Source organism: Cuculus canorus, chromosome 1 (genome assembly GCF_017976375.1).
Source record: "Cuculus canorus isolate bCucCan1 chromosome 1, bCucCan1.pri, whole genome shotgun sequence".
Classification (NCBI taxonomy): Eukaryota; Metazoa; Chordata; class Aves; order Cuculiformes; family Cuculidae; genus Cuculus; species Cuculus canorus.
The window spans coordinates 17,195,230-17,211,161 of NC_071401.1; the positions used below are offsets into that span (position 1 = coordinate 17,195,230).

General features: G+C 43.3%; 1 protein-coding gene across 1 annotated transcript in view; it reads left to right on the plus strand.

Moving 5' to 3' along the window:
- The first annotated feature begins 781 nt into the window (after positions 1 to 781).
- ACER3 (alkaline ceramidase 3) overlaps positions 782 to 15,932 on the plus strand; it is a 59,897-nt gene continuing 44,746 nt past the window's right edge. The window contains exon 1 of the mRNA XM_054083014.1: positions 782 to 938. Coding sequence (XP_053938989.1) covers positions 836 to 938 — 103 coding nt within the window. The 5' untranslated portion in view covers positions 782 to 835. The remainder of the gene's footprint in view (positions 939 to 15,932) is intronic.

Genomic DNA, 15,932 nt, shown 5'->3' on the forward strand with positions numbered 1-15,932 from the left:
GAGCTAGACCAGATGACCTCCACAGTCCCTTCCAACTCCAACATTCTATGATTCCCCATGTGGGGCTCTCTGACCCAAACACGCTCCCAACCTGCCTTTCCCTCTAGCATTCTGTCCCTCTATTCTTCTCTTGCGAGACCTCATCTGGAGTACTGTGTCCAGTTCTGGCATCCTCAACATAAGAAGGACATAGAACTGTTGGAACGGGTCCAGAGGAGGGCTACAAGGATGATCAGAGGGCTGGAGCACCTCCCATACGAGGACAGGCTGAGAGAGTTGGGGTTCTTCAGTCTGGAGAAGAGAAGGCTCCTCGGAGATCTTATAGTGACTTTGCAGTACTTGAAGGGGCTACAAGAAAGCTGGGGAGGGACTTTTTACAAATGCTTGTGGTGATAGGAGTTGAGGGAACCGGTATAAACTGGAGAGGGGCAGGTTTAGACCAGATATAACTAATAATTTCTTCAAGATGAGAGTGGTGAGGCACTGGCACAGGCTGCCCAGGGAAGCTGTGGCTGCCCCATCCCTGGAGGTGTTTAAGGCCAGGTTGGATGGGGCCTTGAGCAGCCTGGCCTGGTGGGATGTCCCTGTTCATAATAGGGGGCTGGCTGACCTTTAAGGTCCTTTCCACCCCAAACTATTCTATGATTCTGTGACTCGACTCTATGAACCTACGACTCTACGAATCTACGACTCTATGATGCTACGCTTTTCCCTCAATCTCCCTTCCCACCCCCAGTTCCGCCTCTCGGGCGGCTCCGCCCCGGCCGGGCAGGACCAGCCCCGCTCCCCGCTTCCCGCCCCGCCTCGCTCCGCTCCGGCCTGAAGCGGCGCCGTGATGGCTCCGGCTGCTGATCGGGAGGGTTACTGGGGCCCGCCGACCTCCACCTTGGAGTGGTGCGAGGAGAACTACGCCGTCTCCTACCACATCGCCGAATTCTGTGAGTGGCCTCCCCAGCGCCTCAGCCCCGCTCCCCTCGCCCAGGCCCCGCGGCAGGGCCCCCCCTCCCCCTCCAGCCCCCAACCCAGGGGCTGCCCGGTCCCCTTCGCCCCGGAGCCCAGAGCGGTTTGGGGTGGGAGGGACCTTAAAGCCCATCCCGTTGTAGCCCCCCTCGCTGGGGTCCCCTCGCTACAAGAAGGATGTTGAGGCTCTGGAGCGTGTCCAGAGAAGAGCAACGAAGCGGGTGAAGGGGATGGAGAACAACTCTTACGAGGAGCGGCTGAGAGAGCTGGGGTTGTTGAGCCTGGAGAAGAGGAGGCTGAGGGGAGACCTTATTGCTCTCTACAACTACCTGAAAGGAGGATGTGGAGAGGAGGGAGCTGGGCTCTTCTCCCAAATGACGGGACAGGACAAGGGGGAATGGCCTCAAGCTGCACCAGGGGAGGTTCAGACTGGATAGCAGGAAAAAATTTTTCACAGAAAGGGTCATTGGACACTGGCAGAGGCTGCCCAGGGAGGAGGTTGAGTCACCTTCCCTGGAGGTATTTAAAAGACAGGTGTATGAGGTGCTCAGGGACATGGGTTAGTGGCAGATAGGGATGGTTGGACTCGATGATCCAAGAGGTCTTTTCCAACCTGGTGATTCTATGATTCTGTGTGAGGCTCCTGGGACGCGATGGCCAAAGAGAGGAGCCTTCGCTCCAATCCTGCTCGAGGTGCCGAGCTGTAAAGTCCCACTGCAGCTCCACTCTGCTTAAGAAGAGATGTGAGCATCTGCCCAGCCACGGCCCATCAAACCAGGCAAACATGTTCAGGAAGAGCAGCAATGGAGAACATGTCTTTTTACATGTGAAGAGATGTCTTCCCCCCAGCTGCACTTTTGTGGATCTTGGCCATCATCAGGTTATTCTGTTGCAGGTGGTGGGTGTTAAGGTTGCTCTGTGACAGGTGGTGGTCTGTTAGGGTAGCTCGGAGCAGCAGCAGGAGGACAGGCTGTTCTTTTAACCTCAAAACTCTGTTATCCAGGGGCAATCAGGAATTTAGAGTTGTAGTATCGTAGAATGTTTTGAAAGAGACCTTAAAGATCATTTAGTTCTAGCCCCGCTGCAGTGGGCAGGGACACGTCCCATTAGATCAGGCTACCTAAGGCCCCATCCAACCCAGCCTTGAACACCTCCAGGGATGGGGCAGCCACAGCTTCCCCGGGCAGCCTGCTGCAGTGCCTCACCACTCTTATGGTGAAGAAGTTCTTCCTTATGTCTAGCCTAAATCTGCCCCTCTCCAGTTTATACCCATTGCCCCTAGTCCTATCACTACAAGCCTTTGTAAACAGCCCCTCCCCGCTTTCTTGTAGCCCCCCTTCAGGAACTGGAAGGTCGCTCTAGAGTCTCCTCCTTGATATATTGAAGTGCATGTTGGGGGAAGAACAAGGTGCTTCTACCACAGGGTTGTCCTGCATGTGCTTGAGGAGGGGAGTGTATTGTGGTAGTCTTGTCCAAAATGTGAATCTGTTATCCAGTGTGCAATAAGCCAAAAACTACATCACCAAGAGAGACATTTTATTCAGGTTTGCACATGTCTTGGATGCTTGGACGTTTTCCTTGAATCAAAGCACACACCAAGGTGTTTGCCTTCATTTATACACAAAGTTACCCTGAACCATACATTATTCATCAAGTATGTAATCACATATTTATCTGTAGTTACAATGAATGCTAAGTCATTCCTTGCATCTTCTGCTCATATTCCAAAGGGGTCTTTAGGGATGCTGGGTGGTCATCACCCCAGAAATTACCTGCTAAGTTCACGTGTTGGTCAACCTGTACTTATCTCCTCTCAGTTTTTGGCAGTATCTCTAAACTGCTGGCTTGGGACTTCTTTATTCAAGTTCCCAGCTCCCCAAATTGCACCATTATCTAATCATATAGCTGAACAAACTTTACCCCTATACCACAAAAATTACAAAATATAATAATTTTCTGAGACCTGTCTTGTGTAAATCTCCTGCCTGGCTGGTGATCCTAAGATTTATTTATTTATTTTTAATACATTAAAGATATCATAGGCATTTACCTACAGTAGCAAGTAAAGGACCAAGCCTTTTGTCACTGAGGTTTTTCTGAAAAATTAAATACCTCTGTGTCCTGGGCAGTGACTTTAAAGGGTGTGGTAGTTTCAGTTATGTGCTGCCACCTGACAGACTCAATGTCCCACAAAAAGCTTTCACACACAGCTGCTCTTGAAGTGTTAAGACCCTAAGGCAAAAGGACTAAAGTGAACAGGCTCGCCTATCCTGAAGTGCTTGTAGTGGGCAGTCTGAGGAGGCCTTTTACATAGCTGGGATGCTTCAGCAGCACTTTAGAAGAGCTTGGTATGCAGGCGATGGAGGGGTCTGGGCACCCGTGCCACGCTATGACTCCTTGTTACAAACACTGATGTGGGTGAAGGACCAAAAAGAATAGTTGTGAAAGTGGTTTCAGAGTGTGGGAATGGGAAAGAGAACAGGAGCTGAATAACAGTAGTACAGGCGACATAAGAACTGTGAGGAAAACGGAAGTTGGTGTGTGGGTTTGTGACTGAGAAAAGGCAGGCTGTCTGAAGAGGGAACACAATTAAATACTCTTTAAACAGGACAAACTTAGATGTTTTTAAATGGAATGAGACTTTTGCTGAGTGTGTATTTGTGTGTTTTCCTTGTGGCAAAAAGTAATTTGTGAGATAATTCTCATAGGGAAGAGGAAGCTCTATTGCTTCACCCATGTAAAAATAAATTTGACTAGCATGTAAATTTTTGAAATAATCCCTGCATTGTTGGCCTTGTGAACTGATACTTTTCATCTGCTTCTAAGTTATGCAGGAGAAGGAAGATGAAGATGATGATGAGATTAATTAATGGTGGGAGGTGGAAAGGTGCATGTCTTGAAGAAAAAGGGACATATTGTAGAAGGTCTGGCCCCTCCTTACAGTTTTAGTGTTGGGATCATGGTTTGTTGGTCTGTCAGTGGCGCTGAAAAGAACGTGTATAAAGTGTATAAAGGCTGTGCTATAATTGGAAGTATTTAAGTGGTCCAGGTTTAAAATAAAACAGTGAACAAGCCACTTTATTTTAGAGTTAGCTTAACAGTAGATAATTTCAGCAGAGATGTCAAGATGGTTTAGATTTTCTTTAGGAATAATTCTCTAAATGCACTTTCAGGTTTAGAGGAAGTTTTTTTTTTTAGAACATGAACCCACTGCATTTAAATCTTAGCCAGTGAAAGTTGGTTAGCAGCGTATCTTTTATTAAAAAAGCTGAGAGGTCTTTCCCAATTTTCTCTAAAATAATTAATGTGAAGCTAATTACTTTGGAATATCAGAGAGTCTTACCTTGAAATCTACATTAACAGAAGAGCTAAGAGTATATTTGGGGTCTGTGTGGCCCAGCAGTCTTCTGTCTGGTGCTGTGCCTTTATGGCCTCCTTACCATAGCAAAAATTCAAATTCAGAGAGCAGACAAACCAGAAAGTGCAAAAATGTTTTTCTCATCTCTCTCTAGAGTTCTCATTGTGGTAATTTTTGATGTTGCTGATACTGTTTTTTAAATTTGCATACAGCCTGTATTATTTTAAGTGTTACCTTACAGAAGAGTGAAAATTGGTTTCTGATTTCTCGCTGTTTTGGTACCGCTCTGTTCAGCTGATGTTATATTTAAAAATTTTGCATCAATATTTGTTAGAAACAATTTGTAAGAAACAGTTGGAGGCCCAAAACTGGGTACTGACAGGTCCAAATCAAATATTATGTTTTCCTTAGGTTACAGGCTGAAGAGCCAGGCTGAAAGCTTGTTGTACAAATTAGGTCTTTGTGCCATTTAGCAATTTGTTTTTAATACTTAGTTTTAGTACAAATTGCTACATTGTATTCCAGAAGCCTACCTGCAGTTCTTTGCCATTCATTCCTTAAAGAACCAGTGTAAATTATGGCAGCTAATTAGCTGTATGTATTCAGAGATGTGAAGGCAAGGTGAGGTGTTTTTGTAGCAGTTCATATTTAAATTGTCTTGCTGTACCCCAAACACAATGACTTGTATTTAGAGAGTTTCATTTTTTTTTTAATAATGAAAAATGAGAGGGGGTTGCCTTTCTGAGCCTGCACCTAGCCAGTTTTCCTCCCTTGCGGAGGTGGATGACTAACTGCTCTACATCCTTCTGTAGCGTATTAAACCAATTGAAATGGAAAACCCATTGAAAAGAATTATTTAGCCAGCTTAACTGTTAAACAACTCTTATGTCCCTCACTGATCAAATATGTTGTATGGTGTAGTAATTCCTTCCAAAGAGTTTCTCAGGAGTTTTGGGTTGATTCCTGTGTGCTGGAGGGCAAGCAGTAGAGATGCTTTTCTTTCGTTTTTTAATAATCTTTTTCAGCTCCCAGTGCTTGTATGCTGAATTACCCAAGCTTTTGTACAACAGCTTAAGCAAAATAATAATAAAGGAAACAAAATAGCATCCTCCCACCCACACAAACAGAACAAGGTCAAATATAAGTGTTGTTAACACTGAATGTTTGCATGTTACAGTTTACTCATTTTAGTATGGTTGATGTATCAGACCAGTTCAGCCCATGTAGTGTTCGATTTTGGGGTTCTGTTTTGATGTGAATGCCTGTATGACAAATGCCTTGCCCTTCTTGCAGTCACTGTTATCTATGTAAGAAGGGTTTGCCTTGTAGAGTATGAGGGTTGAATATAAGTGATCTTCATAGATTTCCTTTGTTGAAAATATGGAGAGTAGGAGTATCAATTTAAACAAATACTTTAAATTCAGAGAAGCCCTTGGTGATACTCAAGCATTTATGATTCTCAGGAGAATCACGGGGGTAAACTTTTTGTTGTTATTGACTCAGTGCTGCATTGCAGTTTGGATCAAACTTGAGTGATGTTTCCAGATATGTGAAATATCACCTTGAGCTGTCATTGACGATGAGTAATATGCATCATCTACAACATGACTACTTTTGAGGTAGTATATCCTTATATTGGCATTTACAGCAGCAAGCATCTGGAATATAGCTTTGGGCTTCTCAAGAAACGGTTTCTTTCTTGGTCTCATCTCAGTTCATTCATATAAGAAAATGTAGGGGTTTTTAATTATCAAAGTTAAATCGATTGTTTTTTTGTGTTCATTAGAGAGCTGGTAAACAAAAATTTGTAACTGTGCTTTCCTTATGGGACCCTTATTTAGAAAAAAAACGAAACAACAGATCATGAGTCTCTGCCCATATTTCTACCCAGTTTTGCTGCTCTTTCTTAAGTCCTTCCTATTTTTGCTTCAGACAAGAGAAAAGAGTCACTGTTACCTGTGGTGGTAGGTGTGAGATACCTCATTAGTGCATAGCCTGCAGTTTAGGCCTTGTCTGTGTTGTGAATAGTGACACAAAAATGCTGCATTTTTTTTAAGCTTTGCTCAAAAAAGACAGCTGTCAATAATGCACAGATCTGTGTTCTGCACAGGGATCATTCCAGTAACTGAGAGGTGGTGTGCTGGAGAGGACCGCCAGTACACCACCACAGAACAAGTGGGGGCGGTTGCACCTGGGGACAGTAAGGATGAAACTGGCACTGTGGTGTTAGTTATTTCAAGGACCAGTCAATTGGGAATGAACTCTATTCCCTTTATGAGGGCTGAAGATTTGCCAGCCCAGCTGAAGTGCATTTACACCAATGCACGCAGCATGGGCAATAAGAAGGAGGAGTTGGAAGCTGTTGTAGGGCAAGGTGACTACGATGTCATTGCCATTACAGAAACATGGCGGGATGACTCGTATAACTGGAGTGGAGCCATGAGGGGGTATAAACGCCTCAGGTGGGACAGGAAGGGTAGGAGAGGAGGCGGGGTAGCCCTCTATGTTAGAGAATGCTTTGATACCTTGAGCACAATTACAGTGAGGAAGGGACTGAGCGCCTATGGGTTAAAATCAGAGGAGCCCACAAGAAGGCAGATATTGTGATGGGAGTCTGTTACAGACCACCCAGCCAAGAAGAAGCAGCTGATGAGCTCTTCTATAAACAGCTGGGGATAGTCTCTAGATTGCTACCTCTTGTTCTCACGGGAGACTTCAGTCTTCCGGATATCTGCTGGAAGTACAATACAGCAGAAAGGAAGCAGTCTAGGAGGTTCCTGGAGTGTGTGGAAGACAACTTCCTCACACAACTGGTGAGTGAGCCGAAAAGGAAGAGTGCCTTCCTCCTCGGCCTGCTGTTTGTGAACAGAGAAGGCCTTGTGGGGGATGGGATGGTTGGAGGACACCTGGGACAAAGCAATCATGAGATGATGGGGTTTTCAGTTCTAGCTGAGATGAAGAAATGGATTAGCAAAACAGTCATATTAAACTTCCATGTTCCAGTAAAGGAGCTAGCGGGGGAAAAAACCAGCTTGGTTGAGTAGGGAGATCTTGAGAGGCATCAAAAAGAAGAGGAATGTCTATGAGCTTTGGAAGAAGGGACAGGCGTCTTGGGTAGACTACAGGGAGGAAGTGAGATCGTGCAGGGAAAAAATCAGGAAGGCTAAGGCCCAACTAGAAATCAAATTGGCTAAATCTGTGAAAGATACTAAAAAGTCTTTCTACAAATACATTAACAAGAAAAGGAGGACTATGGAGAATATTCGGTCCCTATTGGATGCAGGAGGAACAACAGTGACAAGGGATGAGGACAAGGCTGAGGTACTTAATGCCTTCTTTGCCTCAGTCTTTAATAGTAGGGGAATTTGTTCCCTCTGTGTACAAACCCAGGAGGTAGAGGAGCAGAATGAGGCTCCCGTGGTCCAAGAGGAGGCGGTTAGAGATTTGCTTGCCCAGCTAGACACCCACAAGTCTATGGGGCTGGATGGCATCCACCCAAGAGTATTGAAGGAGCTGGCGGATGTCCTTTCCAAACCCCTTTCCATCATCTTCCAGTGGTCCTGGCTGACTGGGGAAGTTCCACTTGACTGGAGGCTGGCTGATGTTGTGCCCATCTACAAGAAGAGTTGCAGGAAGGATCCAGGGAACTACAGGCCTGTCAGTCTGACCTCAGTGTCAGAGAAAGTCATGGAACAGGTGATCTTGAGTGTATCATGAAGCACATACAAGAGAACCGGGTGATCAGGCCCAGTCAACACAGGTTCATGAAAGGCTGGTCTTGCCAAACTAACCTGATTGCCTTCTATGACAAAGTGAATCAACTACTGGATGAGGGAAAGGCTGTGGATTTATTCTTCTTGGACTTTAGTAAAGCCTTTGACAGTTTCTCACAGCATTCTTCTTCAGAAACTGTCAGCCTCTGAACTGAACAGGCGCACACTCTCCTGGGTTGAAAACTGGTTGGTTGGCCGGGCCCAGAGACTGGTGCTTAAATGGAGTTAACTCCAGCTGGAGGCCAGTCACAAGTGGGCTTTCTCAGGGCTCAGTACTGGGTTCAGCCCTGTTCAGTGTCTTTATTATGACCTGGATGAAGGCATTGAGTGCACCCTTAGAAAGTTTGCAAATGACACTACGCTGATTGGAAGCATGGATCTGCTGGAGGATAGGGAGGCTCTGCAAAGGGATCTGATAGGCTGGACCGCTGGGCTGAGACCAATGGCATGAGGTTTAACAAGGCCAAATGCCGGGTCCTGCACTTGGGGCACAACAACCCTATGCAGTGCTACAGACTAGGAGAAGTCTGGCTAGAAAGCTGCCTAGGGGAGAAGGACCTGGGGGTATTGGTTGACAGCCGACTGAACATGGGCCAGCAGTGTGCCCAGGTGGCCAAGAAGTCCAGTGGCATCTTGGCTTGTATCAGAAACGGCGTGACCAGCAGGTCCGGGGAGATATTCTCCCACTGTACTCGGCAGTGGTGAGACCGCACCTTGAATACTGTGTTCAGTTCTGGGCCCCTCACCACAAGAAGGATGTTGAGGCTCTGAGGCGTGTCCAGAGAAGAGCAACGAAGCTGGTGAGGGGGCTGGACAACAAGTCTTAGGAGGAGCGGCTGAGAGAGCTGGGGTTGTTTAGCCTTGTGGCTGAGGGGGGAGACCTTATTGCTCTCTACAACTACCTGAAAGGAGATTGTGGAGAGGAGGGAGCTGACAGGGGACAGGACAAGAGGGAATGGCCTCAAGCTGCACCAAGGGAGGTTCAGGCTGGACATCAGGAAAAAAATTTTCACAGAAAGAGTCATTGGGCACTGGCAGAGGCTGCCCAGGGAGGTGGTTGAATCACCTTCCCTGGAGGTGTTTAAGGGACAGGTGGATGAGGTGCTGAGTTGCATAGTTTAGGGAGTGTTTGGAACGGTTGGACTCGATGATCCAGTGGGTCTTTTCCAACCTTATGATTCTATGATTACTTTGGAACTTAACTTGCAAAATTTACTTGAAGTTAGAATAATGTTCTTAAATATTGAATTTTGACTGCTACATGTGTTCTGTTACTTTTTCCTTTGGGCATCCTGCTGTGTTTTGCCTCCTTTGCCAGAGGCTTTGGAAAGCAGACGGAGAATTTTGGGCTAGGTACTATCCATCCGAGTTAAAAAAATAAAATAAAGCCTACTCTGTCTGGTTTAAAGAGCTCTGTCGCTTCTTTTAACAATAAAGTGGCAGGTGAAGGAAGAATCATCAGGATTAACTGGGTGTGATCAGCCCAACTGCCTGGCCCTGGCCGAATTATTTAAAGACATCATGACACAGACAAGTTCTGAAGTGCAGTTTAAGAGAAGACAATATCACAGCCTCACAGACCTTAAGACCGAAAGGGATTTGAGTGTGTAAATTTAATGACCTAATTGCAGGAAGCCACTTTGTAGATTTCCTATTTAAATTTATAAGTGTCCATGAGGGAGTTCCCTCAATTCAGGGGGCAGTATGGACAAAAAGGTAAAGCAAACATTAAACTCATTGATGGTGGTTATTAAATCAGCGGGAGTGTACAGGATGGGGCTCAGCTGTAGGGTGCTTTCTAGGATGCAAATTTAGAATTTGCTTGTTGTGTTATGGACAAAAAGAAGTAGATAGAGAGGTTCCTTTCTCCAAAGAATAATATAGCAGAAGTAAACTCATAAGCCAGATGGATCGTCTCTGCTGTGGTGCTTGTGTGTCTCTTTAATAATTTTAAGTGATTTTGGGTCAGTGGCAAATACCGTTGCATTAATTTATTTCCCTTTCCAGGTTGTAAATGTATATACTTCACTTTTTTTTTTTGACTCTTTGTCACTTTCTAATCCGTGACGCAACTCTGCTTTTCATGTCATGACAGCTTTATTTTCTCTTTTTCCAACAGCTTTCATTCAAAGACAGGGTCAAAGGCTTCTGGAAAGTTTACATTTATCTAGTGAACAGTTCTCATCTATCCATCACATTATGGATATGCTTAAAACTTGAGGATGTGGTAATGGAACACGTGTGTTTATCTAGTAATACATGTATGGTTATTAAGTGACTATAAAATTCCTAAATATGGTTCGATAAAGCGTTTTATTACTCTGTAATTAGTGCTTCGTTTTCAGTACTTGTACAGCTGGCAGTTGGACATCTGCCACTCCAAATGGTAACAGAGCGGTGGCATTTGTACAATTTAATTTTGCTTATGTGCAGACTAAGGCAGAGAGGCTTGCGAGCTGCATGATACAAATTTGTGGAATATATATTTGTAGCTAGAAATAGGAAGGTTAATGTCAAATAAATGATGGTGAAGGAACACTGCTGACTTCTAAATGCCTTTATGTGAGCCTTTAGTCACAGATTAAAATGACTTATAATTGAAAAAAAATCTTTAGTCTGGGGTTTGTTGTGTCTGTGTGTGAAACTGCTATTTATGTAATTCATTATCCATATTTGCTGGAGCCTTTCACAGATCAGTGGGGAAGATGTTTTTTAAACAAGAGAGTTTTAATACTTGCTGCAAAAAAGTTCAGGGGAACTCTGGGAGTTGTTTCTAGTCCCAGCAGCTCAGAAGTACGTTGTTGTTTTATCTTGCAATGAATGCAAGTGCTAACACACTTGACTGTTTCTCTGACTATCACAGAAGCCTAAAGAGAATCACAGAGAGGTTTATGGATTGCAAAAGGTTAAGAAAATGCAAAGAATTCTTTTAATTCAAAATATATATCAAAAAAATATAACAATGTTAGAAGGGAACCCACTTACAAGTGGTTATCAGGGAAAAATCTACTTACCTTGATTGCCTTGAGTTTTCTAGGCATGGGGATCTTTACATCTGCATCATTAATTACTGCCATTTTTCAGTCTGCTAGCAGAAAAGCTGAGCTCCTGCAGGAATTACACGTGCTTGGTTATTCTGTGGTTGTGGGACTACTGCAAAGAAGGAAGGCAGGAAGGTATCAGGAAGAGAGAAGTTTCTAGAGAATGCTTCAGCTCAAATTAAAAAACAGAGCGGCATTGCTTTAGTGTTGATCTTTTACCGTCAATTGATCTGAATATCCCCATACAGGCAAGCTCTGGGTCGAGTCCCAGTGATTTTGCTGAATGCTGCCTAGGTTGAAGGTTTCAGGCACAGACCCTTTTGCACACTTGAAAATGCAGCTGTGAAATACTTGAGGGGTTTGTGCTGGACCCAAAAACCTGAAGTGTCTAACCAGGATTTTTTTTTCTATCTATTTTTAAAAGTTAATTTCCTTGAAGAAATATGCTGCATATGCACTGTGATCAGCAACTGAAAATCCTTTTGTAAGTGATTGGGGCCGTCAGCATCTGCAGGATCATTATCTCCATTACAATAAAGTCCACTGAACTCTGGCAGAGTATGTACTTCAGAGTGTCTTGAGATTGGGGGGCAGAAGGTCAGACCAATCAAGGAGATGCACCCTTAGTGCCTCCCTGCATCAGCCTTACAAGATTCCTCTCCAGTTCTTTTCCTTTGCAGTAACTGGTGACTCAACTTGCCTGCCACATTGCAGAGCTTTCCTGAAGGAAATTCCAAACTTTATTTCAGAATTGAGATTAGTGTCCAGCAGCATCTCTGTTTGCCAGCTTTGTCCTGGGGCTTTATTTTATTTTATTTGGTTTTGTTGGAGAGACATTATTCCTTTGTTCCATTGGACTTGGTCTCAGAATCCAGTGTCCTTGGAGTGACCCAGAAATGATGTGTGTAGGGTGTGTGTCAGTTTTAGGCTCTGCAGCAGGCTTTGTGCCCAAGGTGGTATTTTCCTTTGCAGCTTAGTCCACGTGACATTGCTCTGATTCTCCTATCTAACCGGAGAAGCTGGGAAGGGGACAAGACTGTAGGCTGACTTAACTGGACAAAGTTCGAGGTGTTTAAGATTTGACCTTCAGGTTTGGGGAGAAGGCAAGGCTTGGTTGTCTTTAGGCAGGAAAACAGACAATCAGAACTAGAAAAAAGATGTTATGTTGAGGGGAGCTAAACTTCTGCCTTTACTTAACAGCATGAGGTGAGTAAAACAAGGACAGGGTACATAACTCACACTAGCTGTGCCTCCCCCTCAGTTTCTTCCTTCACATCTTGTTTTCTTAAGAGTGATGGATGCATGGCATGGGACACTAGAGTTATGTTTTGTATGACTTCCAACTAGTAGGATTTCAAAGTATCAACTTTTTATGGTCATAAAACATGGCCCGGAATCTCTCTGATTTATACAGTGCTTTGATGAGCTCATTATTTGCAGCAAAGATGCTACTATCAATAGGCTGGATTTTCAGTAATTGGTAATTCCAGTTGGATAAGGATTTTCATTTGGACAAGATCCATCATGTAGGAATCAGATGCAGTATTAGATCAAAGAAGTACTCTTGTAAAGCTGCGTAGCATAGTTGAGCATTAAAAATAGTTTGGATGCTGAGTCTTCGGAAAGAGTATTTCTGTCTGCTGTATTAGACCTGTAATTTGTTGATCAGGCTTTTTTTATCTTCCTTGGTCAACACCATTTGTTTGTTCAGGCAGAGACCTGCTTCAAACATGGAAGCATGTTGCTGTGATCTCTTCTAATGGGTGTTTTGACCTTACAGTAAGGACACCCAGGATTACTTGAAAAATTACTTACATGTTTCTGAGAAACAGGATCTGCAGATGTCTCTCTCTGAAATCAAATGGGTCACCTACAAAAGGGAGCTAAAATAGCCCAAAGAACTGATTTTATTGTCACAGGTTGATATTCACATTTCTTCTAGGTAAAATGGGTGTGATTTTCCTCTAGAAGTCCTTAACAGGATTTGCTGTATAAGAAAGGGTATGTTTGTGGGATTCTCATTACAGACTTGATTGTTTTTGAAGAGAATTTCTAGTACTCTCCTTCTACCAGAGGCTGCCAGATCTAGTGCTGGCCTCAGATTCCAGCAGGCAAACTGCGGAACTTACTCCGGGGGCTATCGTGCTCAGGAAAAGAGCTGCAGGCTGTATGCTTACAGATATTCATGCATTCCTCCCACAGGATACAGATTTTTTTTTTTCCCAAGTCTCAAATCTTGTGGACTTAAGAAATTAACAAAGATATATAAACTCACAGTAGCTCCATGTGATATTTTGGTCATGAATGAAAACTGATCCCTTTATCTTTTTTGTTTTCCTTTGAATTTTTTCTTTTTTTTTCCCCAAAGTCCTTGTTGTTGTGAAAATTACCTGTGTAAGCAGACAGAACTAACTATATGCAAAATGCTCACCAGTGCATGAGGAAACACCCTGGAAAATCAGAGAAGCAGAATATTTTTCTTTATTTTTTTCTACTTACTAGCAGAAATCTAGAAAGAAGGTTGTCAATGCACTTTTGTTCATAGCACTCTGTACATGCAGATCTGAGTTCTGCAGATGCATACGGTTTAACTCCATCTCTGTAACGGCTGCAGCTAGCAGCAGCAGCAGCAGCATGAAAGTTCATGGCTTACTTTACAAGTAGCAGAGTGAAAACCAGATGAGTATTGCCAGTTTGTAGGGCTTCTGCCTCTTTCGAGCTAGTGAGTGCAGTCTCTAGTAAGAATCAGCTCAATTGAATTGTGTAGATGCCTTGGAAAGCCTCAGAGAAGTGTACCATGGTTAAGTGAAATCAGACAGCAGATGTTGTTTTCGTTCACTTAAACAAACTGCTATGGCTTTGTGATTCGAGATATCACAGTTGCTTTTCACTCAGAAGTTTGGGCTTTGGTGGCTTGTTAAATCTTTCAAGATATGACCCTTATCATCCTGTGAGGCCCCTCAGAATATAGTCTTCAGTGCAATATCTAACATCAGCACAGTACTCGAATGCTAGAACTGTTCAGTCCATCCCAATTTAATTTTTCTTGTCTTTTTTGTCTTTCCTGTTTGCGACTGCAGAGAAATATTTTAAAGCTATTTCCTTTTCTCTAATGCATTCCTTTCCAAGCTCTTAATTTCTTTCCTGCTTTTAAACTCTGCCATGCTGATTTCCACATGGCTTTTGTATTAACCTTTTTTCCCCCTTTTTTATTGTACTCAAACCTGTCATCTAAGTTTTCCTCTGCCAGTGTTTGGGCCATCATTTGTGCTGGGAACTTGATTTATTTTGTGTACAGTTTTTTACTGTTTCCTGTTGTATTCAGTAAAACTGCGTTCTGCCCAAATGCTTGCCACCCACCTTATGAACTGCAGTTGTGTAGGTACTATAGGAAGATCGTGAGATACTTATGATTTGGACTTTGATCTTACCGTCTTTGTGGAAAAGATTAATTTTCCCTAGATAAATAGCTTTTGCCAAGGTTTGTGGGTGGATAGGCAGCTGCCAAATTTTTTTCGTATCGTTTTTCAAGCAAGAACAAGAAAGTTGTCTTGAAATGACAATTGGACAATGCCTTAACAATTGAGTTGCAGTTAGAAATTGTGGCCCAGGACTGACAACCTTTGACTCTTGGGTTAGTGAATCAGTTGGGTACTGTTGGAAGTTCTTAACAGAGGTTGTTGTATTAACTTGAAGAAGTTATGAAGACGTTAAAGAAGTGCCTATATAAAAGGGAAAGTTGGGTATTTAGGAGTGAAAACGAAGAGTCTAAGTAATTTCTGAGATCAGGCACCTTATTTTTTTTTTTTTATCATGTTCCAATTAGTCTTAGAATTTTTCATTTAAGGCAGTCCTGCAAAAAAATAAGATAGATACAGATGGGATTTTCAGTTAGTACTGCTGATAAGAGAGGGAATGTCACCAATCGATGTTTGAGTGGTTGCTGTGTATCTGAATCAGGCTGTGGTTGCTGGCTAGTTTCATTATTTCCATGTGCTGTGTTTTAGGTTTGTCACATAGCATCTCACCTTTAATTTAATGCTATACAAGTAGGACAAAATGCAAAAGAATGGCACGAGTTGTTAGTAGGAGAGACTTCAATTATTCTCATTGCTTGGTGGAAATCCACACTGATGGCAAGAAAGGGAGGAAAGCAAGAGGATTTTGAAGAAAGACTACTCAAACTAGTTACAAATGTCTGGAAAACAATATTATTCTCTGCCATCTGCCATCCAGTGAGCATATTGGGCTCCCCAAATGCTTAGCTCATATACTGCATAGTGCCTGCAAGAGTCCTACAGAGCCTCAAGTTGGTAATCCTTCTTTGTGGTGAGAGATGATATATGCTGGTCTGGATGTTTGCTGGCAGCTCAAAACTACCAGAAGCTGTGCTTCTTGTTCTGCACAGACCATTAGATTTAGGGGAGTTGGTGCAGACACTGAACATGAAGCCAGGATGCTGACACCAGCATAGGAGAAGTTAAGTATGATGAAAAGTAAATATATTGGCCACTGCTTAGTTTTAGCAGTGGCTGAAGAGTAAACTTCCATATCTTGGTTGTTTCCTTCCAGTCTGTCTTAAAATAACATTTAAAATATGTTTTGTTTTGTTTTCCAGTACAAGTTTTAATAGCAGCAAATCTGCCCTTCAGCAACGAGCTTATTGCGTGTAATATTCTAACTTTACATCATCTCAGCCTAATCTCTTTAGACTTTGATTGCATTTTGCAGCTGTAAGCACTTGCTTTGGTGTGCTTTCTAGATTGGTATTTCAAATGATCTGCCTATGTCAACTGTTTT